This window comes from Taudactylus pleione, unplaced genomic scaffold (assembly GCF_031769625.1).
Source record: "Taudactylus pleione unplaced genomic scaffold, aTauple2 ptg000363l, whole genome shotgun sequence".
Classification (NCBI taxonomy): domain Eukaryota; kingdom Metazoa; phylum Chordata; class Amphibia; order Anura; family Myobatrachidae; genus Taudactylus; species Taudactylus pleione.
In genome coordinates this window covers 1,650,442-1,675,289 of record NW_028284764.1, presented here as the reverse complement: position 1 = coordinate 1,675,289, position 24,848 = coordinate 1,650,442, and the positions used below count along the sequence as shown (strand labels likewise).

Sequence of the window (24,848 nt, the reverse complement as noted above, 5' to 3'; positions counted from 1 at the left end):
TGGGAGACTGCGCTGAGTAATGTCATATGTGACACCTGTATATCTGTGTGCTCCTGAGTCTGTATATGGGAGACTACACTGAGTAATGTGATATGTGACACCTGTATATCTGTGTGCACCTGAGTCTGTACATGGGAGACTGCGCTGAGTAATGTGATATGTGACACCTGTATATCTGTGTGCTCCTGAGTCTGTATATGGGAGACTGCGCTGAGCAATGTGACACCTGTACATATGTGTGCTCATGAGTCTGTATATAGGAGACTGCGCTGAGTAATGTGACACCTGTATATCTGTGTGCTCCTGAGTCTGTATATGGGATACTGCGCTGAGTAATGTGATACCTGTATATCTGTGTGCACCTGAGTCTGTATATGGGAAACTGCACTGAGTAATGTGATATGTGACACCTGTATATCTGTGTGCTCCTGAGTCTGTATATGGGAGACTGCGCTGAGCAATGTGACACCTGTACATATGTGTGCTCCTGAGTCTGTATATAGGAGACTGCGCTGAGTAATGTGACACCTGTATATCTGTGTGCTCCTGAGTCTGTATATGGGATACTGCGCTGAGTAATGTGATACCTGTATATCTGTGTGCACCTGAGTCTGTATATGGGAGACTGCGCTGAGTAATGTGATATGTGACACCTGTATATCTGTGTGCTCCTGAGTCTGTATATGGGAGACTGCGCTGAGTAATGTGATATGTGACACCTGTATATCTGTGTGCTCCTGAGTCTGTATATGGGAGACTGTGCTGAGTAATGTGATATGTGACACCTGTATATCTGTGTGCTCCTGAGTCTGTATATAGGAGACTGCGCTGAGTAATGTGATATGTGACACCTGTATATATGTGTGCTCCTGAGTCTGTAAACAGAACTTGGCGTAGAAGAACGCTGCGGCCGCTGCATCGCAGCACATTGACAGATGTACAATTGTCGTATATCAATGAATCAGCATAGATTCCGGCTGCGTCCTAGTCGCTTCGCTAGCAGAGTCTCGCGGGTCCAAGCGCGCAGAGAGGGACTGTTTGAGGCAACTGCAAACAAATGTAAATGGCAACATACTGTTCCATAGATTACGTCCGTTCCCCATACATTAATGGTCTTCTAATATCTTGTGCTGGGATTATTGCAATATTTCAGTTTTACAGCTGTTTATTGACTTTTCCTGATACTGTACATTATTTCTATTACCCGCTATTCAATTGTTACACCATCATCCATCACTTTATTAGCGTTTGTATTTTTGTGGCTGTAATATTGTCAAACACCTTCTACGGTTGTGCACAGAGTTATCTTTTGTTCTTAATCTAAATCTTTTATTATTAATGTGGTTTCTACTTAACTAATAATTTAAATAAATTTAAGTTTCCAATCTTAGTAATAAATAGTGCCCGTTTGGTGTCCGAAGAATTCAGCCAATACGAACGTTTTTATGTTTTTAGATATTTAATGCAACTTACATTACAGTGTTCTCCCCAGGCTGTTTTTTGTGGGTGCACCACCCGGAACCCTGCAATTGGGGACAGTATCTGGGAGCTGTATAAAAAGGACCAGATCCTACAGACTTTGCAGCTTTATCATAATCAGATGACTGGGCCTCTAATTAGAGGAGAATTAATATATAAAATGTTATTTCAAGTTTAAATTATTATAAGCTCAGGGTTTAAAACATTTTATTATTGCGAAGGCCCCCAACCGGCTACTTCTTGATGCCACCCGGCTGGAAAAAAATTCTGGGTAGAACACTGCATTAGATGTGCTTATTAGCAGGATCGGCAGACGAGCGCACAGCGGCAGCAGATCGTAATTATCTGCTGGCCGAATGTACAGACATGCTCAATGGCGTTCTCAATGAGCTAGTATGGATCATTCCAAAGCATTGGGCTCGTTTTGTGGCAATACCAATACGGCACAATCGGCAGTGATATCATCAATAAAGCTCTATGGAAGGCCGCCGGTCACAATACCGACTGCTGAATGCCGGCAAAGGATTCATGATAGGCGTCGAAATGCCGACGCCTATCATAATCCCGACGCCGGAATCCAGGAGGAAGCGTGGCCGAACGAGGCAAGTACGGGCCGCCCATTCCGTCTAAGCCTGCTGTAATAAATGCGTCAGGGCGTAGTAGTGCCACGACTGGGACACCCGGACTCACCAGATGCCATCGGGGGCCTGCCGCAGACAAGACGATGTGCTGCTGCCGCATTGATAAACTCTTTGTTTCAAATCACAAAGCGGCAGAAAACAAGTTACTCTTCTCATGCTATTGTCAGATGCTAGATAAAACTTACCCTTTGAATTTAATTTCACATGGGCGAATTATAACAAACTTAATTAAACTAAACACTTTAAAGCTCCTCGTGATATGGGTTTAGGTATCTGACGGAGATAAATGCGTCATGCGCATGGGCTGACAGTCCGACAATTATTTGAATCTCTCTTGTCACGATGGGCTGAATGTTGTTGCGGTCAGCGATAACGTAAAGCCTTCAGCGTGTCCCTTTGCGTGTCCGGAGCTGCCCTTTACGCTCACCCGAGATTGTCTGCCGGTATATTAGGAAAAGCCTCATCCACTTGTACCACGTGACTCATTTTGAAGGTATCCACACAGATTAAATTCAAAAACACATACACAGATATGAGGATCGCACCACATACACCAAACACTTACCAATAGCGGAGGCAGCCCTATTTTACCATGTTACTCAGTTGGGACGTGCAAAGGGATTTTATAGAAATATGGTAGCGTGTAGTAAGCAACATATAAACAATTTTCAGAGTAAAAAGAATCAGTTCTCATATACAATGAAAAGTAATGAAAATGGTTATTATATTTTCAGGGCATTTGATCAGGGTCTGAGCAGCTTTGCCTCATTCGAACTTTATTTCTTGCTTGTCCAGTGTATATTCACATGTACTCGCAGAGATTGTTCACAGCGACACAAAGATAGACGCATTGCCGATGTTTTGTAGAGTCTAGCAACTAATCGGCGCATGTGTGAACCGCACTGACTGCGCATGCATCAAGTTTCATTACTGTTGTCGCTCACAGTGGGGTATTACTTGCAAAGTGATTGACAGGCAGCGACCGCTTGTGGGCGGCAATGGGGGGGCCTGAATTGCAGGCGTGTTGCTCCAGCATCTCAGTTCCCGCGGTCATTCGGTGCGGCCACAGGGTTACTCAGAAGGATGATCGACTAATCTGCAACTGATGCATCATCTCTGTATGCTGTCGCTTGGATTTACAAACCCGCTGATGGGCGTTTCCATACACATCCAGGCGGCTGCAACATTTGCACAATTACACACATTTGTATGTGGCTGCAGCGGGATCAGCTCTCATCTCTGTACCGGGGCCTATGGGCCTGATTCAGAGCCGGTCGCTCTGACAGAGCGCTCGCTCTGAATCAGGGCCGGTCTTTTTTTTTTTTTTTTTTTAGAATGGTTTCCTGGCCGCTCGCATAGCTGTGGGTGATCACCCGCAGCTATAGCGAGCGGCCATAATGATGGTCATGATGGTCAAGACCATCGCGACCATCGGGCTTGAGACGAGACCCTTGTGGTAGGGTCTCCTTGCCGCAAGCCCCAGAGAGATTTCGGCTCTAATAGAGCCGGAATCTCTCCACTGACATCACTCGTGATGTCAGTGAGGCCGGCCCCAGACAGTAGGCATTCTCATGGGAACGCCTCCGTTTGGGTAGCCACCCCCCCCGGCCCGCCCACCAAAGGGGGCGTGCCGTCACTCAACATCGACAGCACGCCTCCTTTGGTGCGAGACCCGGAGCGACGGATTGCCTGTCGCTATCTGGGTCTCGCGCATGCGCACGACGGAGCCGGCTTGCGACCGGGTCTGAATCAGGGGATGTCAGGAGATGGGACGCTGATCTTGTTGGAGGGAGGGACCTGACAACTGATTTGGCTTTGTACGAGGGAACACGGATTCCTTTTAAGGCCCTGGAAAGAACCGGGGAGCCCCATGCAGGGATAGTGAAGGGCCCTCATCAGCGCAGAGCGGTAATGTCGGGCTCACGTGACACAATGCGCAGTCAGACACATCGCTATGGGAAATAAAGATCATATGTCTGACTTGTTAACAGCCCTGACTTGATCCTACTTGTTTGCAGCGGCCACTGAAGCGTTAAGCGCGCTGAACACCACCCACTGGCAAGTGTCCCCCTCTCTGAGCAGATCAATCTTAATGAGCATGAGAACAAGTAACAAGATCTGGAAGACACAATCGCTGAGTGTAAGAAATATAGTTCATATAATGACATGGTGGTGTTTCCTCATTCATCACATGTCTGGATGGAATAGTGCTCATCCCTAGACCTCGTAGTGTGCCAGAGGAATGTGCGGCTATGTCTAGTGCTCCCCGTGTTCTGTCTATGACTACGCTGCAGACCACACGCCTGCAAATTACATGCAGCCTCTCAGTCCCTTTTCCACACAAAGGGGCTGATGGAAGTCAAATGTAAATACTTTATACGTTCACGTGCGTGCGTATAAAGACCGACATGTTCAAGGGTAACTTTAATCACAAGTAACGCTGCCTAATTAAACTCATTAATCTGGGCACTACAAAATTACTGGAATAAATTCTGATACTTTAAAAGAACTTCTGCCTGCAATCACCTGTTGAAAACTCAAAGTTTGTCATTTCATAGAGAAGTTTGTGAATAAGTGACTCTCCTAATTCAGTTCAGTAAAAATGTAAAACAAATAGAAAAAATAAAAAGAAGTTGTTTGCAACCTATTTGTAAAGTATTTGTACTTACTATTTGTAAGTACAGTATCAAGGGGTTTCTGAGTTTTCAACAGACAATTATAGGAATCGAGAATTGTTATAATAATACCCCTTTCAGACAGAAAAACAAATTACCGGGTCAAACATTTCAACCCGATAATTTGCTGATCAACACGGGTCCTTTTTCTGTCTGAAAGGGTCAACCTGGTTTGAAAATCCCGAAATTACGACCCAGGAATTACCTGGGCCGAAGACCCAGGAATTTCGACCCGGGTTGACCCCATTCAGACAGAAGAAATACCTGCGTTAATCAGCAAATTACTGGGTTGAAATGTCTTACCCAGTAACTTGCTCTTCTGTCTGAAGGGGGGTACAGGCAGAGACTGGCAAAACAACGCAACACGCAAATGCCAGGGTAAAAACCGGGATTTCGCCTTTTTCCTGTCTGAAAGTGGTATAAATAGCATTTCCCAGCGTAACCAGTTTTAATAGCGCCAAATATTTTTTTTTCCCCCAATTGGGGTCACCCTCTAACCTTATAAGTATTTAGTTCCTGATCGCCATTAAGTGCCTTACCTCGCCAAAAGCGCCTCTTCCAATCACTTTCAGGATTTCAAAGTCTTCTTTATGTAGACGCAATTGCTTCACTTTAAGGGCAAATGGTTTTGCTGGAAAAGAAAAGAAATGATCTTATTGTGACTGTAACTGAAGAGAACCAATGACGCCGATTGTATTGTCACCCACAAATCAAATCTTATAGGAACAACAATAAAGATGATCCCGGACAGTTTATCAGCACTTAAGTCAATCTGCACATCAGTATGTGAGCGGCCCCCATGGGAATAGCAGGAATAATACTGATCATTGGCTCGTGGGGCAGGAGCCACCCAAAGCAAACTGCAGACAACACTGAGCTGGCTCTGCTCCCACAGACCATCACTAATAGGATTCCCAAGACGACAGATAAAGTCTGGGACACAGCTCATCCTGGAATACTGTACTGCAGGGGCATTCAACATGTAGCCCTCCAGCTGCTGGGGGACTGCAAATCCCAGAATGCCCTGCCACAGTTTTAGTATGCCCAGTAACATTCCAATGTACAATATTTCCCCTGGGCTGACCCTTGTGGATAAACGAAGCCAAGACATCATCAATATCTGCTTCCCAATAATGTTGCATCCAGATCACACATCGTGGGAAACTATAGGAGGGTCTCTACATGTTTTAAAGGGTTTTTTAAACTGATTTGGAGCAGTATCTGTGAGAAGAGGAGGGTGCTGTCGAGCCGGCTGGATGTACTATGAGAGTAAAGGCCCCCATACATCAGCAATTGATTGCAGCAATCGTGCAATTTGCCATCGATTGTGTATAAAAATCTTTCCCTTTTTCAATCGATTGCAATCGATTGTGTATAAAAATCTTTCCCTTTTTTCAATCGATTGTGGCAATTCTGCAAATTGCACGATTGCTACAATCAATTGCTGATGTATGGGGGCCTTTAGGCAATTCATTCACTTACAGGGCTGGCAATGAATTAACTTACTTATTCCCCGACTGACACAGAGGTGCAGGGGGAGGAGGCGAGTAACCTTCTGCAGCCAAACAGGCTTATTAATGCCATTATGAATCAGCCACTGCTGTAACCTTAACCTTGCAAAGCTTGCCTACACGGCGGCCATTTTGGTGGCATTACAGTATTCCTGAGAATACTGCCCATCGATTCCAATATGAAACAGCAACGCACTATATATTCCAAATGTCCAGATTGTTAAAATTTGACGGAGGGAATTAAATTGAGCTCATTGTGCATGGAGAGTACCTCAAGCCTCAGAGACATGCAGGAAAATCCGTGAAGATTGCCTACCATAATGAGCAATAAAGTGCGCAGCCGGACATCGTGGTATAGAGAATGGATTTATACCCGATACTTAATTTTTAACCAAATTTCCATTGAAAAGTTTATTCAGTAATCATCAATCACAACATTCACTCTGCAGATTGGCTATAAAAACCGCTTTTTTCCATCAGGTCAAACTCCCACACAGGGCCAACGCTTTCACTTAATTAAGATTAAGAACAGATGAGTGGGGTACCGGTCACAACGCAGAATACAGACATCGGCATCCAGATGGATTTTGTCAACTATTCTAACCACAATCCTAACCCTAACCCACCACTTCTAAAGCCTATCCCTAACCGTTCCCTCCCGCAGCTATAACCCTAACCGTCCCCCTCCAGCAGCTATAACCCTAACCGTCCCCTCCAGCAGCTATAACCCTAACCGTCCCCTCCAGCAGCTATAACCCTAACCGTCCCCTCCAGCAGCCCAACCCTAACCGCCCCTTCCCGCAGCTATAACCCTAACCGTCCCCTCCAGCAGCTATAACCCTAATTGTCCCCTCCCGCAGCTATAACTCTAACCGTCCCCTCCCCCAGCCCAACCCTAACCATCTCCTCCCGCAGCTATAACCATAAACGCCCCTTCCCGCAGCTATAACCATAAACGCCCCTTCCCGCAACTATAACCCTAACCTTCCCCTCCTGCAGCCAAACCCTAACCATCCCCTCCCGCAGCTATAACCCTAACCGCCCCTTCCCGCAGCTATAACCTTAACCGTCCCCTCCCGCAGCTATAACCCTAACCGTCCCCTCCTGCAGCTATAACCCTAACCGTCCCCTCCTGCAGCTATAACCCTAACCGTCCCCTCCTGCAGCTATAACCCTAACCGTCCCCTCCAGCAGCTATAACCCTCCTGCTACTGCCTAACCCTAATGCTCACCAGCTGTAGGGATTGTGACCGTTGGGATGCCGCTATCGGAAATTCTGACTGTCGGGAACCTGACTAGATCCCGAACAGATTTAGCCTCACGGGTAAGAATTTCCGGGATAACTGGGGCCTGTTAGTTCGGTTACAAGATGGCCTCATACATGGCTCTTTAGACTGCATCGCACAACATGCCTGACAATGATGGGAGTGATGTCATATCAGGTTATCGGGCATTATGGTATCGCACACACTGCAATGTCAGGTAGATCAGCTTTGCATTATTGCAGAAGGTGCCACTACGACCAGCTACACAGCCGGCAGTGGGCAATTTCACCCGACTGCCTCAAAATCAATTGTAATTTATCTGGAAAGAAAGAAATCTCTGACTGCTCGCAATGGGGCTTATTTAGTAAAAGTGTGCTATTTGCAAACACAGCGCCCAAGTTCCAGCTGTTTTTTTTTTTACAGCAGTTTAGCAAGTGAAAGAAGATCCGATTGATGCCCAGGGCAATGGTTTATTATGAAGACAGCGGAACCTTTGATCTATTAATTACATTATAACAAAAGACTGAAATGCCACCTTTTATTAATACAAGTTAATTATACTAATAATAATAATAACAGATCTCCCATTAGTAGGCACAGAGCCATGCTGTGGTAACGTTTCTGTTGCCATGGAAACTGCAGACAACTCTCTTTATGTAGCTCTGAGCACTAGAGGGAAAATAGCCATATTTAGGGTGCCCTACTTACCAGGAACAGCCAGTCAGCACGCTGCGGTACACAGCTCTTCCTATCATGAATGGTATCATTCAGATATCAGTGTTACTATGCGCCGGATTAAATTAGCCTCGTTATCTTACAGCACGAGGAAAAGGGTTGTACCCTCACTCTTTTAGGTCTGGAGCTATTAAAATTTGCGCGTCTAACACTCGTTAACCCATGGATTCCAGGATAAGTACCCAAAGTAATGGGTTGACGCGTTCGCAGAAAGCCCTATTTAATGCGGGTTTCTGTTGAAGCCTCAGGAGGAGGTGAACAGAAATCCATGATAAGTGCAGCCTGCGGGGTGAGAATGAATAGCCCTGGGCACATCACCGCGCACAATCCTCACTTCGAGGATAATTGAATTCGGCCCTAAATGTGTAAATTGATGAACAATTGAAATGTATTTTTATAATAGAACAAACCTATAACGCGACAGAGCTCATAAAACTTTTGCGTTTGATTTTTTTGTCATTAATATTGGGTTAAAGCGTTTTTTTTTTTTGTTATTAATATTGAGTTTAAGCAGCAATACCCTTTTTAACATTAATCATTGTGGCAGGCTACACGAAGAATGTTGGCATTTACCATTTGTCTTTGACTAATTTCTTCAGGTGGCACTGGAATATTTATCATTTTATCCTCCTTTTTCTCCATCATCCATCACATGACATACTGAGAGAGGTTGAGCATGTGTTTGTGTAGCTGGCTGACTGTCTGGCAGACATATTTGTCAACCCTCCAGAAACTTTGAAAAAAGAGATACCGTTTTTCATGGATAACAAAGAGTTTTTCACTGCTTCTTCCCATTCAGAGAAGGGATTACTGTGGAGAAATCAGATTTCTCCAGTGGTGTCCCTAATAAGCTTAAATATCGCACAGCTTTCAGTTTCTCTTCTCAAAAAAAAAATTAAAAATAAGTGGGCTACTCGCAATGAAAGGATGCCCAGGGGTGAGTTACCCTGTATGTTTTCCGCCATCTGTCCCTGCTCCCCGTGTGACCGGGACACTCGGGCAGAGAGAGGTTCCCGGGGACCCCTGTCTGAGGCACATATGCGTATATACACAATGTTTTCTGTACTTTTACCAAACCAGTGGTTGGCTGGATCGCTTATCAGAAGCCATCAATAAAAAGGTAAAGATATATAATCCACTACTTGGATTATATATAGCACTGATATGGGCCCTCATTCAGAGCCACTCGCTGGCGGCAGTACGCTCGTTCCGAGCGATGTTCGCACATCTGCGCATGCGTACGGTTTTTAGTACGCATGCGCGAACCAGTCAGTGCGGCCGAAAATCGTTGGTACGCAATATAGCGAATGCCTGCTATTTTGAGTGACAGAATGAGGCGTATGTGGGTGGTAACAGGGGAAGGTGCTTGAAAACGGGGAGTGGAGATCCGAACGCAGGCGTGCTTAAAGGTCAAAACGGGCGTTTTAAGGGAGTGCATAATTAATACAGCAGCGTCATTGACCACGTCACTTGGTTTTTTTTAACTCAGAACTGCTCGCAAAATAGCGGTTGAAAACACCAACCACAAGAATAGCGAGCAGTTCATACGCTGTACGATGTACTCGATTAATCTAATAAATAGCGGACATGACGTATGGTGCGTGCGGCCAGGGGGCGTTTTTATCAAAAAAACGAGCGTATGTTTTGCTCGCTCGTTCAGACTTAGAGGTGGGAACAGACTGCAATTTGCGAACGGATCATTTGAATAGCCACCCCTTGTTTTTGAACGAACGACCGCAAATAGCGAACGGCTCTGAATCAGGCCCATGATGCGATAAACTACCATATTATACCATCCCAAAATAGTTTTCTTTAAGAATAGACCCCATAAGGATTTGTAGGAAGAGAGATGAGAAAAATCACAAATCAGATGCACGCTTCCTTACCATGCTATCTAGAGGAAACAAAAAACTGAGATTACAGCCAGAATATATTATTTTAGTAAGTTTTTTAGCACATGGCTGACTCACGTCAGAGGATTCGGTAATAGGTCAGCGTATTTGTGATCACTTTTAATACATTTCAGTGCACAGGATAATCTAATTAAAAGCAAAATCTAAATTACTTAATGTAAACAGATACTAATAGGATCACGGTTATGTGTGTTTAACAGTTTCGGGAGCAACAAGGAGTGAAGATATCAGTGGTAAGGGTTTAGCACAAGGGAACAATTTTATCCTATGCACACTAGAAGCAGGATGCGACATAGCCTGCAGTCCAAACACACCACATGATCTGGTGAACGACGGCACGATATGCTGTTCCCCCACTGCCTCCAAATGCGTGGGGTCGTCAGTCACATCCTCAGATTGAGCAGCATGTTCGCCAGATCTGAGGATGCGACGGATGACGACACGGGAGCGCGCATATGGTGCATACAACTTTCAGGAACGATAACTATATCGTTCATCTCGTTAACTTTTTTTTTGCAGTCACCAACCTGACAACGAAGAACGATGCGCGTTCCCAGATGAGCGACAGCTTTCATCGTCCATGCATGCAGGCCAACTTGGACGATATCGGCAACTTTGCCTGGTCAGAGATGTGGCAGGATGACTTCACTGAAAGATATCTTTCAAGTCATTGGTGGTACAGATCGTAGCGTGTGTATGCACCATTAGCGTTACACACTGGACAATTTCAACGTTTTGATGTTCCGATCCGTCGGAAAACGACAAATCGTTGAAAAAAAAACCGTCTAGTGTGTAGCCAGCTTAAAAATAACCCTGTGTGGCCAGAGACTGGCCGATGATCCCTCACAAACACACAGTTTGCCGCGTGTACGGATAACACAATACTATTGACCATCAGCCACTCTGATCCTGAAGTGGCAATCAGGAGAAGAGTGAGCGCTCAGCTGCATAGGAAACATTAATACGGAGTATATCAAGAGTATACGTACTGTTAAATCGCATTATTATAAAAAGTTTCTTTCACATTGAGGGGCATATGTATCAAAGCTTGATGCGAGATAAAATTGCGAGATATATATCACCAACCAATCCGCTTCTAACTTACATTTTGCAGGCTGTGTTTAAGAAATGATAGTTTGGAGCTGATTAATTGGTGATATATATTTCACAATTTTATCTCACATCAAGCTTTGGGGGCGATTCAATTCAACGCGAATTGAAAAGCGCCGGGAGCTCGCTCTGTGGTCGGAGAATGCCGGTTATCGCGCCTTAACAAGGGTGTTAAGGCGCGGCAACCGGCATTCTCTGACCAAAGTGCCGGGCATGCGGCTGTTAGCGCCCCGCTATGTAGAAAAACAGCCGCGCGCTCAGCACTTTGGTCGGATTTCTCTTCACATCCCCAGGGGGGTGCGAGAAGAAATCCTTTGCGCGCCCAAACAGCGCTGTGTATTGAATAGCTTCGAGAGTCCCTCCCGTCGCTATTCAATACCGCGCTGAATTGAATTCCCCCCTTTGATACATATGCCCCTTAGTCTACAAACATCTTTATAAATTTTAGAAAAAAATAAATGACAAGGTCAGTGAAATTGACAAAGCATCATTTCACTTGCTTCTACTATTCACGCTATTTACACGAAGGAAATATTTTCTTTACTGGAGCTGCTGATGGGAAGGCCCCCACACACATGCTCCGGAGATACGTGTATAGTCAGTGTGATGTTTTTATTTTGGCTGCTGTCCGCGATGAAGTGGGAATTACCAGCATGAAAACTAGAGAGACCAGCTAGAATGTGTGTCGGGGACACACTGTGGTGAAACAATCAGGGCTTCTGCTAAAAATAAGTGACATATTTAACAACCGCTAACCGCATATAACCTGAGGTAAAGCAAAGGAGGAAATGGGAGACCACAGGGTATAAGCGGACTCGTTTAGTACAAACACTCTCTATATAATATATAGTAATCCTATGGTATATCTCACTGTCAACATCACTAGGCTCGATTTACAATACTACACAGTCTAAGCTACCCAATATTAAAAGAAAACCTTTAAGAATTTGTCTCTTATTAAACATTAGCCATAATGGGCTATGCCAATTTGTTGTCTATGCTAACATTCATTGGTAGCCTCCCAATTCACGAGACACTAGTGAGATCACTGAGGTACTTCTAAGCAGCCATTTTATGTGCTGACCTAATATTCACAACCGTGCAACCTATCAATTCCCTAGGGTAGAGGTTCCCAAACTCCACCACAACAGTCCACGCTTTAAGGATATCCATGCTTGAGCACAGGTAACTTAATTAGTACCTCAGTCAATTAGATTTAAACATCTGGACTCAAGCTTGGATATCCTTAAAACCTGGACTGTAATGGCGGAGTTTGGGAACCTCTGCCCTAGGTACTAATAACACACTAAGGGCCTGATTCAGAGCCGGTCGCTATTTGCGGTCGTTCGTTCAACCAAAAGGGGTGGCTATTCAAATGAACCGTTCGCTCTTTGCGGTCTGTTGACGTCTCTATGTCTGAACGTGCGAACAAAACTTGCGGTTGTAATTTTGAAAAAGACGCCCCCTGGCCGCTCGCACCATATGTCATGTCCGCTATTTATTAGATTAATCGAGTACATCGAACAGCGTATGAACTGCTCGCTATTCTTGTGGCTGGTGTTTGCTACCACAAATTTGCGAGCAGTTCTGGCTTTAAAATAACCCAGGGACGTGGTCAATGACGCTCCAGTAGTAATTATGCACACCCTTAAAACGCCCGTTTTGACCTTTAAGCACGCCTGCGTTCTGATTTCCACTCCCTGTTTTCAAGCACCTTCCCCTGTTACCACCCACATACGCCTCTTCCTGTCACTCATATTAGCAGGCATTCGCTATTTAGCGAACAAACGATTTTCGGCCGCACTGACTGGTTCGCGCATGCGTATTACGATCCGTACGCATGCGCAGTTGGGCAAACATCGCTCGGAGCGAACGAGCGGCCGCTTACGAACGGCTCTGAATCAGGCCCTAAATCGTGAGGTACTTTTACCTCATGCCTCAGTGAAGACACATGTCCATATAGTGATAGATACTAATCCCCACGGCTAACCATCATATACCACCAACAGCCACCACATCAGACAGCTAATGGTGTATACACACGGTCAGATAGGTCAGATCAACGATTTGAACGATTTTTGCCTGTATTAAAATGAATCAAATCTGACTGCAAACACATCAGATGTCAGATATCGTTATCTGACATGCGGGAACGCGCATCGTTCTAGTCCCACGTGTCAGATTTTCTTTCAGATATGAACGATTTTTTAAATCGTTATCGTTCAGATCTGACAGCAAATCTGACCGTGTGTACGCACCATACCACAGACTACAGCATCGCACCATAAACAAAGCTCTTAGCTGTGGTACCACACACCAGCAATTGTTAAAAATGACTACATGGTGGAATAAACTCAGCGCCCCTGAACATGCTATAGTCACATATGTTTTCAGATGAGCAGTGTTTTGTGAACGTCAAGGGCCAACAACGTTAATCCTTGAATAATGAAAATCGACCATTTCCTGAGCCCTGGAAACAGGGGCCACGTCCCAAACGCACAACGTCCCCAGCTACTTCTTAGACCCCACCCAAATAATAATTTACTATTTAGGTCATCTGGAGATCAGCCAGCCTGTCTACACCCCATCTCAGACATGTAAACCAAGAGATGTCACACTGCAGGAATAAAGAACAGTTTCTCTCTCAGTTTTGGAGCCCAGCGTAAAATTCTCTTGTTTTACTGTAGTTTGAGACATAATAAAGTGCGGAAGTGAAATTATCCGAATATTCTGCTATCTGAAGCCATACCTAACAATACTAATTCAATGCTTTTACACCACTAAACTTTCTTTTACAGACAAATTATTGTTTAAATCACTTTAATGCACGCGCTAGGGGTTCTGTTACCTAACAACATACATACTATCACATCGGTGCTAGATGGTTGGAGCATCGGTAATAAGAGTGGAATTTGCTGGACAAGCACCCAGGGCCTACATGACGGGTAGACGTTTATTTAAACATCAGCACTTTCCATAAACAGCTGTCTGTGGTATAAACCAGCCCAGGGAATAGGCCTCGCGTTCAGGCTACACCTGTGTTATAGGGCCTGCAGAACCTTACACATCGCACAAAGAGTTAATGCCTTACAGGAAGACATTGCAATTACTGGCAAAAGATATTTCTGCCCACATCCAGCGATCGTGAGGTTATGGGGGTTTCCATATGCATTGCATTAGCATCTATGCCGGCCTACAACAACCTACTCTGATCTATTAGCGCATGCATGTACTAAAATGTGTTAAAATATAATTGTTAATGAATTTCCGAGTACTTATCACATTGTGCATGAGCTCAAATTAATGACGCCATTTGCAGAATCTTCGATTACCGCCCTATTACTTGCAGATTGTGTGTGTGGGGGGGGACCTATATCATATATATTCTGCCAGTGCCAGGCCTCAGGAGTAACAATAGAAGTTTATAGGGAAGAAATAAACCAGATATATCAACTGTTTGCTGTATCTATTGCCAGATGCTCTCACTCAGCAGAGCTGGAAAGAGCCGTTGTTGACAGGCATTCCCAACTTTTGCATTTATTCTGGATATCAACACCTTGCGCAAATTAAAGCGTTTAGTAATAGTTTGCGAGCGGGCCAGCGAACGGAAATATTAGCCTGGCTCCTAACGCGATAACCAGGTGCCAATTTCACATGCAGCAAACTCATCTTTAGCTGTCAAGAAGCAACTGCTGGGCTGGGGAGGGAGAGACTAGCACAGTACAAGTGCTTCTGCTGATCTCGGACAAGACAGACCGCCAGGGGTACAGCTGGCCTTAAGACCACCATTAATCAGCAGTGTGACCCTTAAGAACACCTCTTGAAAGGAAGGACAGCCTGTCTGACTGCTGTTTCGCCAGCGCTAGCTGTAAGGATTTATGTGGGATCTGCAGCCGCGCAGGATTGAGAAGAAAGAGGTTGAAGTACGGTTAAAGCTAAAGTATAATTCACCAACTGACGTCTCTCGGTGATGTCACTGGTTCCTAGTGATCCGATAGGCTGCATTTTTCCCGAACGCTGCTCAACTACAAAAAAATGTCTGCCTTCGCTGTGCCCAAGTGACAAGCGCACCTAAAAAATTTTCTTTTTAACAGTGGCACATTATAAACTAAGGGGGCGATTCAGACCCGGACGCTAAGCAGCTCTCTTTTTCTGCCACTAGGGTCCGGGTATGCAGATTCCGCAATCCCACTGTCTGGTGTAAGGACGCCCTCTATGTCTTAGAGAGCGACGGTAGAGCGAACGCACACCGGTCTAAAGACGCCCACTTTTCTTTCTTAAAACACGTCATCTCCAGGAAGTGTATGATTATCAGAACCATCGAGAGCCATCGGAGCTGCACGCAGCACTTGAGGTAGACCCTACCCCGCCACAAGCACTGCGATCACTGCAGGCTGACATACAACCAAGTGACGTGTACAATGACGCTTCCATGCTAATTATGCGCACACATAAAACGCCGTTTTGACGCCCAGACACGCCCGCTTTCTCAGCACCACTCGTCCGTTCACAAGCACCTTCCCCTGTTACCACCCACAAACGGCGCTGTCACTCAAAGTAGCGTCCACTCTGTGTACTACGAGCGCACAATTCCCGAGCGCACAATTCCCGAGCGCAGCGAGTGTCTCGCGTATGCGCATATTGACGCATGCGCAGACGGGTGACTATCGGCCATAGCGAGCGTTCGCGGCTTAGCGTCCGGGTCTGAATTAGGCCCTAAGTTTCTAAACAGAAAAAGAGATGCACACAGCAGATATTAGGTAATAAGACAACAGCTGTAATGTCGCTGGGGTTTCTCCATCTCTGCCATGTACTCAGTTAATGGGACTGTGAATCAACGCAAAAGAAAGCTCGTTAAAAAGGGGCAACACCGAGGTCTCTTTGTGATACTTGATATCAGTCATTCCCGGCATAGCTGACATTGCCATTCCATACTTTCCTCGGGAGGCTGTGTGCTCCTGATTTATAACAGCGCACCCTGAGCTAATTACCCCACAACAGGGCAGTACCAACCACCACGCACACAAGGGTGCCAAAAAACATTACTGCTGGTGCTTAACTTTTTGGAGTGATTACTACGGATATCAATGGACGCACATCCTCATGGCTCCTTAAACAGTCCTGATAACGTTTGTCTTATGTAAGCCGTCCTGGCCATCATATCAGCAATATACAAACAGTTATAAGAAAGTTGTTCATTAATACAAATGTATCCTTGCTCATCTAGTCTCAATACGCAATGCAGCGCGATAAACCTGCCGTGAGTGAGCCGCCAGGTCCCGCGCAACTCTGCTAGCGCTGGGCATCTTTTGCTGCCAAAAATGCCTCTAAGTCGCAATGCAAATCGACTAGAACGCACCAGGAGACTGTGTGGTGTAATTTGATATGCGACAATTGTATATATCTGTGTACGCCAGACTGTAAACGGGACTTGGCGTGGAAAAAAGCTGCGGTCGCTGTATCGCAGAACTTCGTATACAGATTCAGAGACTCAGTCGCACACAGATATACAGGTGTCACATATCAAATTAATCAGCAAAGTCTCCTGGTGCGTCCTGTTAGCATTATGACTCAGACGACGCATTTTCGGCAAAAAAAAAACAGACGCCCGGCGTAATGGGACAAACTAAACAATCCTAAATCTAACTTACACTTATTAATACTTTGTTGCAAATCCTTTGCAGGCAATTACAGCCTGAAGTCTGGAACGCATAGACATCACAGACGCTGGGTTTCATCCCTGGTGATGCTCTGCCAGGCCTCTACTGCAAATGTCTTCAGTTCCTGCTTGTTCTTAGGGCATTTTCCCTTCAGTTTTGTCTTCATCAAGTGAAATGCATGCTCAATCGGATTCAGGTCAGGGGATTGACTTGGCCATTGCATAACATTCTTTTTAGCCTTAAAAAACTCTTTGGTTGCTTTTGCAGTATGCTTCGGGTCATTGTCCATCTGCACTATGAAGCGCCGACCAATGAGTTCTGAAGCATTTGACTGAATATGAGAATATAATATTGCCCGAAACACTTCAGAATTCATTCTGCTGCTTTTGTCAACAGTCACATCATCAATAAATACAAGGGAACCAGTTCCATTGGCAGCCATACAAGCCAAAGCCATGACACTGCAACCAATATGTTTAACTGAAAGGGTGGTAATGTTTTGGATCATGAGCAGTTCCTTTCCTTCTCCATATTCTTCTCTTCCCATCACTCTGGTACAAGTTGATCTTTGTCTCATCTGTCCATAGGATGTTGTTCCAGAACTGTAATGGCTTTCTTAGATGTTGTTTGGCAAACTCTAATCTGGTCTTCCTGTTTTTCTGGCTCACCAATGGTTTACATGTTGTGGTGAACCCTCTATATTCACTCTTGTGCAGTCTTCTCTTGATTGTTGACTTTGACACATATACACCTACCTCCTGGAGAGTGTTCTTGATTTGGCCAACTGTTGTGAAGGGGTTTTTCTTCACCAGGGAAATAATTCTTCTGTCATCCACCACAGTTGTTTTCCGTGGTCTTCCGGGTCTTTTGGTGTTGCTGAGCTATCCGGTGCGTTCTTTCTTTTTAAGAATGTTCCAAACAGTTGATTTGGCCACACCTAATGTTTTTGCTATCTCTCTGATGGGTTTGTTTTGACTTTTCAGCCTAATGATGGCTGGCTTCACTGATAGTGACAGCTCTTTGGATCTCATATTGAGAGTCGACAGCAACTGATTCCAAATGCAAATGTCACACCTAGAATCAACTCCAGACCTTTTACCTGCTTAATTGATAATGAAATAACGAGGGAATAGCCCACACCAGTCCATGAAATAGCTTTTGAGTTGATAGTCCCATTACTTTTGGCCCCTTCAAAAGTGGGAGGCACATATAGAAACCGTTGTAATGCCTACACCGTTCACCTGATTTGGATGTAATTACCCTCAAATTAAGTCTGAAAGTCTGCAGTTAAAGCACATCTTGTTTGTTTCATTTCAAAGCCATTGTGGTGGTGAATAGAGGCCAAAATATGAAAATTCGGTCAATGTCCCAATATTTATGCACCTGACTGTATTTGGACTATTAGTTGTGAATACATACAGCCTTTGATTATTTCACCCTTATCTATACATACTCTCTCTATGCATGTGATACACTGTATACATACTCTCTCTCTCTATGCATGTGATACACTGTATACATACTCTCTCTCTATGCATGTGATACACTGTATACATACTCTCTCTCTATGCATTTGATACACTGTATACATACTCTCTCTCTATGCATGTGATACACTGTATACATACTCTCTCTCTATGCATGTGATACACTGTATACATACTCACTATATGCATATGATACACTGTATACATACTCACTATATGCATGTGATACACTGTATACATACTCACTATATGCATGTGATACACTGTATACATACTCTCTCTCTATGCATGTGATACACTGTATACATACTCTCTCTATGCATGTGATACACTGTATACATACTCTCTCTCTATGCATGTGATACACTGTATACATTCTCTCTCTCTCTATGCATGTGATACACTGTATACATTCTCTCTCTCTATGCATGTGATACACTGTATACATACTCTCTCTATGCATGTGATACACTGTATACATACTCTCTCTATATGCATGTGATACTGTATACATACTCTCTCTCTCTCTATGCATGTGATACACTGTATACATACTCTATGCATGTGATACACTGTATACATACTCTCTCTATATGCATGTGATACACTGTATACATACTCTCTCTATATGCATGTGATACACTGTATACATACTCTCTCTCTATGCATGTGATACACTGTATACATACTCTCTCTATATGCATGTGATACACTGTATACATACTCTCTCTATGCATGTGATACACTGTATACATACTCTCTCTCTCTATGCATGTGATACACTGTATACATACTCTCTCTCTATGCATGTGATACACTGAATACATACTCACTATATGCATGTGATACACTGTATACATACTCTCTCTATGCATGTGATACACTGTATACATACTCTCTCTCTATGCATGTGATACACTGTATACATACTCTCTATATATGCATGTGATACACTGTATACATACTCTCTCTCTATGCATGTGATACACTGTATACATACTCTCTCTATGCATGTGATACACTGTATACATACTCTCTCTCTATGCATGTGATACACTGTATACATACTCTCTCTCTATGCATGTGATACACTGTATACATACTCTCTCTCTATGCATGTGATACACTGTATACATTCTCTCTCTCTCTATGCATGTGATACACTGTATACATACTCTCTCTCTATGCATGTGATACACTGTATACATACTCTCTCTATGCATGTGATACACTGTATACATACTCTCTATATATGCATGTGATACAGTATATATACTCTCTCTCTATGCATGTGATACACTGTATACATACTCTCTCTATGCATGTGATACACTGTATACATACTCTCTCTCTATGCATGTGATACACTGTATACATACTCTCTATATATGCATGTGATACTGTATACATACTCTCTATGCATGTGATACACTGTATACATACTCTCTCTCTATGCATGTGATACACTGTATACATACTCTCTATATAAAAAATAAAGGATACCCAATGAAATACTGATAGGACAGTAACATAAGTACACAGGGATTTTCACCCTAAGTGTTGATTTCACTGCATACCTGTAACTTCCCTTGTAATGCAAATGTTTGACCTCTGTTTATTGTGTTGAATTCAGCATTACATTTCCTTTCATTTGATATATGAATCATTGCACTGCATGAAGTGCAACAGTTTTTATAAGCATTCGAGGTTGAAAAACATTCAGATTTCAAAAAGTGTCCGCAGTTTTGGCCACCACTGTACACTGTATAACACTGAAGAGATTATCAATAGTTACTGCACTTTAATAAAACACCAGACAGATAAAAATGATCCGGTCAGCGTTTACCAGAAATACAGCGGCGATTGTTACAGTATTGTCACAGTTAGAGAGTCCCCCAACCCGCAGAGCGCACCACAGACCGCTGTCAGACCGGCTTCTTAGGGCAGGGACATAACCAAAGAGGGGGTGGTGGGAAATGTTCCGCTTCCTGTCTGGTTACAGAGTGGTGGGTATATAGAGTGGGTGCAGGGTATGAGTCAGGTGGGGTCTGTGCCAGCTGATGGTCCATGCGTGCGGCACTAGCCATACTCTGGGGGGACACGGGACATGTACGTCACCTTTTCTCATCCCCATCAGACAGCTCAACCTACATAACATTGTAACATTGGCAGTGAACCCGTGACTCCTCAAGCTAAGGTCTGGCTGACATGCAATGCTGGGACTTGTAGTTCCAGCCATATTTAGCTGGATGTCCCTTGTGCGTTAAGTCAGTGCCACTACTTCCCGGAAAGGCCACATTTAAAAACCTCGGTATTGTAAACATGTTCCCCCCCCAGGAGAGAGGAGGGGTTTCCCAAAATCGTTTCTGCTTTTAGTTCCCACCAGTTTACTGCAAACTACTCAAGTGGAATTCTCAGCATTACACAAATAATCAGCATTTAATGTGCAGCGTGTCCTCAAACTGTTCCATGTGTTCTGTAATCTGTAAGCCCCATCTTCATTAACCCCCCCCAGTCTATGTAGCCTATCTAGCAGATCCTCCCAGATCACAGGACCTCCTTCAACTCCAGCAGAATTCCTGAGTACTACTGCGTCCTTGTAACCCTATATAGGCACAAGTTCTAGGAAAGGACTCCGAGATGCGTTTATAAATGTGCTGGCAAATCCCTTTGTAACCGAGTCTCTAAGGCCTCGCACAAACGATACGGCGTCTGCACAGCGTTGTGCCGACTGCCTTTACCGCACAGCAGCACAGACGGTGTAATGGTTAGCATCACTGCCTCACAGCACTGAGGTCATGGGTTAGATTCCCACTACGACCCTGTGTGGAGTTTGTATATTCTCCCTGTGCTTGTTTGGGTTTCCTCCGTTGCTCCGGGTCCTCCCACACAATATACTGGTAGGTTAATGAAGCCTAGCGTGTATGTGTGTGTGTATGTGATAGGGAATGTAGATTGTAAGCTCCACTGGGACAGGGACTGATGTGAATGGCCAAATATTCTCTGTAAAGCGCTGCGGAATATGTGTGCGCTATATAAATAACTGGTAATCAAACGCTTAAAATAGGGGTTATTGAGTGTATCTATGTACAGAGCTAACCTTCACCAAAGGATGACCCGTAATGTTCATCCTTTGAACAGCGACGCGCGGTCGCCCACTCTTGGCGTCCAACGGTGTTCCACTTTTGCAGGTATTGGCCAGCTTATGTTAAAATTCACAGGTCCAATACTAAAAGATCAAGGGTGCCGCTAACCCCACCAGAATGAGACGGATGCTGAACTACACTGATGCCAGCGCCCGGCATTGCTGTTATTTTCCATGGTGAACGTGTTCCTGCAATCTCTCCTAAGTGACAGATTCATTGTTTGCTCGTCATTAAACAATCCCCGTGAATGAAACGAGGGCTGAAGCCGGCTCCCGGACACCTGGAGCAGAGCGCTGTGAGCACATATGTTACAGTGTAAATTATGCAGATTGGATGAGGTACAGACGGGGCTATTGTCTGGTCCCTGGTATACCGTATAAAGGAACACAGCAGGTGAGGCTAGGTTGTGGCACTTAACAAAAGGCCAGTTAGGCGCAGGATATGTGGATGATATCGACACAGTGCAGGGGAGGGGGCTGCATCATCTGAGCCCCTGTGTGAGTGGGGAAGTATACACTCAGGTCATCTGGCCTTCAATCAATCAATGACAAGGGGCTGCAAAAAGAGGCGCCAGGGGGACAGAGTCATTCAGGGTCCTTTGAGTGTCACAGGCCTCCCAGGACATCAGGAAGTTAATTTGGATGAACACACACAAATAATGTGACAATGAAGGAAACTACACAATCGTATGCACAATATGGCTTTCATATTTATAAAATAGTTTATTTCGCACACTCCGAGGTGAAGGGCGTGGAAAACATGGGGACGCAGCAGCCTATCAATTCACTAGCTCCAATAAATGTATTAACAATAACGTATGAAGTCCCAGCATACGTCCAATCACTTTACAGCAAGACCTTGGCCTTAATACAATGACGGCAGCCGCGCTTCCTAACTTCAGCCAACGCAGAGTCACCCTTATTGGTGGCGGCAGAAAGCGGGTCCACGGGTCGTCCAAAAAGTTTCATAACAAAAATACTAGCGTCACTGAGGTGTGAGGCACTAGTGCCTCATGAAATCGCTAGCTCCTCAAGAATTTAAAAACTGGATATTGCAGTGGTTCCCAAACTCAGTGCACCCCTAGCAGTCATGTTTTTACAGATATCCATGCTTAAGCACAGGTGACTTAATTAGTACATCAGGAAGTTTGAATATGCACAGATGGGGCACAAGCATGGATATCCTTAAAATCTGGACTGTTAGAGTGCCTCGAGGCCCAAGTTTGGGTAACCCTCGCTTAATCCCACCACTGAGGACGGATAACTACTGACATTTGACATGTGGGGGCTAACCTGCAGTATTACTCCCGTTCCAGTGAATTCAAATCGTCGATATAAACATATAATTTAAAGTCACAATTTTTTGTTTGTTTTATAGTTTATTGTTAATGGTCTTTTTTTTCCTTCTTTTGCCTCTTTCCCTCAGTTTCAGTTTCCACTATGCTGCAAACAACAGGTAGCAAGTACAGGATGAGTCTCCCATATCCAAAATGTTTGGGACCAGGGGTATTATGAAATCTGAATATTCCGTATTTTGGAATATGTGCACACCATAATGATATATCGTGGGAATGGGACACAAATGTAAACACAGAATGCATGTATGTGTTATATACACCTTATACACAGCCTGCAGGTCATTTTATACAATATAGCGTTCCCGCTAGGCTGTTTTAGCGGGGCGCGGCGCCCTGCCCTCCTTCTGGAAGGCAAAAAGCGCCCTGCCCTCCGGAAGGAGGGCAAAAAGCACCCTGCCCTAACAGCCTGCGGGAGCAGTCTTCACCCGCGGGTCGCAGTGTCCCGCGGGTGAAGAAATGTGCGGTGACCCGGTCACCGCCGGAGAATAGACGCCGGGCGCATGCGCCCGGCATCTATTCTCACTGTCTGCAGGGTTTGGGGGCTGACCGGCGAGTCCGTAAGTGCCGGGCACGCCCCCAAGAGTGACGAAAAGGGGACGTGTCTTATAGACACGCCCCTTTTCAATGACCACGCCCCTTTTCGGTCGCGCCTTCGGCGCGCGCAAGATCGTGCCCTCTCTAGCTCCGGCACCCTGCCTCGCGCCGGAGCTAGAATGAACACTACAATATATACAATAATTTTGTGGCTCAAACAAAGGGGGTGATTCAATTCAACGCGAATTGAATATCGCCTGGAGCGAGCTCCCGGAGCTACTCAATTCAGCGTGCTGTGTGGTCGGAGAAGCCGGTTATCGCGCCTTGACAAGAATGTTAAGGCGTGTTAACCGGCATTCTTTGACCAAAGTCCCGGGTGCACGGCTGTTAGCGCTGCGCTAAGCAGAGAAACAGCTGGGCGACCGGCACTTTGGTCAGAATACAGTGCGGTGTATTGAATAGCTTCGGAAGCTCCCTCCCGCGGCTATTCAACATCGCGTTGAATTGAATCGCCCCCAAAGTTTGTGTACATACATGAACTTCATTTAGGTTTCATATACACCTTATACACAAAGGGCCTGATTCAGACCCGCTCGCAAGCGGGTCGATGGCCGGGCGGAGAGCACACGCGGCGAGCGCGAGCCCCGGAGCGAGCGAGAAATCGCTCGCTCCGGTGCTCGCATCCAAAAGGGGCAGCTGTCGATGTTGATCGACAGCTCGAGTGATGTCAGTGGTGAGCTTCCGGCTCCATTAGAGCCGGAAGCGCACTGGGGCTTGCGGCAGACGAGACCCTACCACAAGGGTCTCGTTGCAAGCCCCGATAGTTGCGATGGTCGCGACCATCACCTGGCCACTCGCTAAAGCTGTGGGTGGTCACTCACAGCTTAGCGAGCGGCCTGGAGGCCGGACACCCAAAAAAAAAAAAAAAAAAAACGCCTTTCAGACCTGCGAGCGGGTCTGAATCAGGGCCAAAGCCTGAAGGTAATTTTATACCATATTTTTAATAATTATTGTGCCTTTAACAAAGTTTGTGTACACTGATCCATCAAAAAGCAAAGGTTTCACTATCTCAGTCACGCTAAAACAATTCAGCATTATCGCTATGGCCTACACAACTTAAACTGTTTCCAGTGGCTCCTCAGTAAAGGAGTCGCGAACCAGCGTTCCCCCATTCTGCAACAGTGACACTGGCGATTCTTATGGTGCATACACATGGTCAGATTTTTCCTTCAGATATGAACGATAACGATGTAAAAATCGTTCAGTCGTTCATATCTGAAGGAAAATCTGACATATCTGACATACCTGAACGATGGACGATCAATGATGCGCGTT

At 45.0% G+C, this 24,848-nt stretch overlaps 1 protein-coding gene across 5 annotated transcripts in view; it reads right to left on the bottom strand.

The window, feature by feature from the left end:
- CDC42BPA (CDC42 binding protein kinase alpha) overlaps nt 1-24,848 on the bottom strand; it is a 289,477-nt gene that overhangs the window by 223,793 nt on the left and 40,836 nt on the right. For all 5 annotated transcript variants that reach the window (XM_088444439.1, XM_088444443.1, XM_088444441.1 and 2 more), the window contains exon 2: nt 5,335-5,426. In XM_088444439.1, the coding sequence (XP_088300565.1) occupies nt 5,335-5,426 (92 nt within the window). The remainder of the gene's footprint in view (nt 1-5,334; nt 5,427-24,848) is intronic.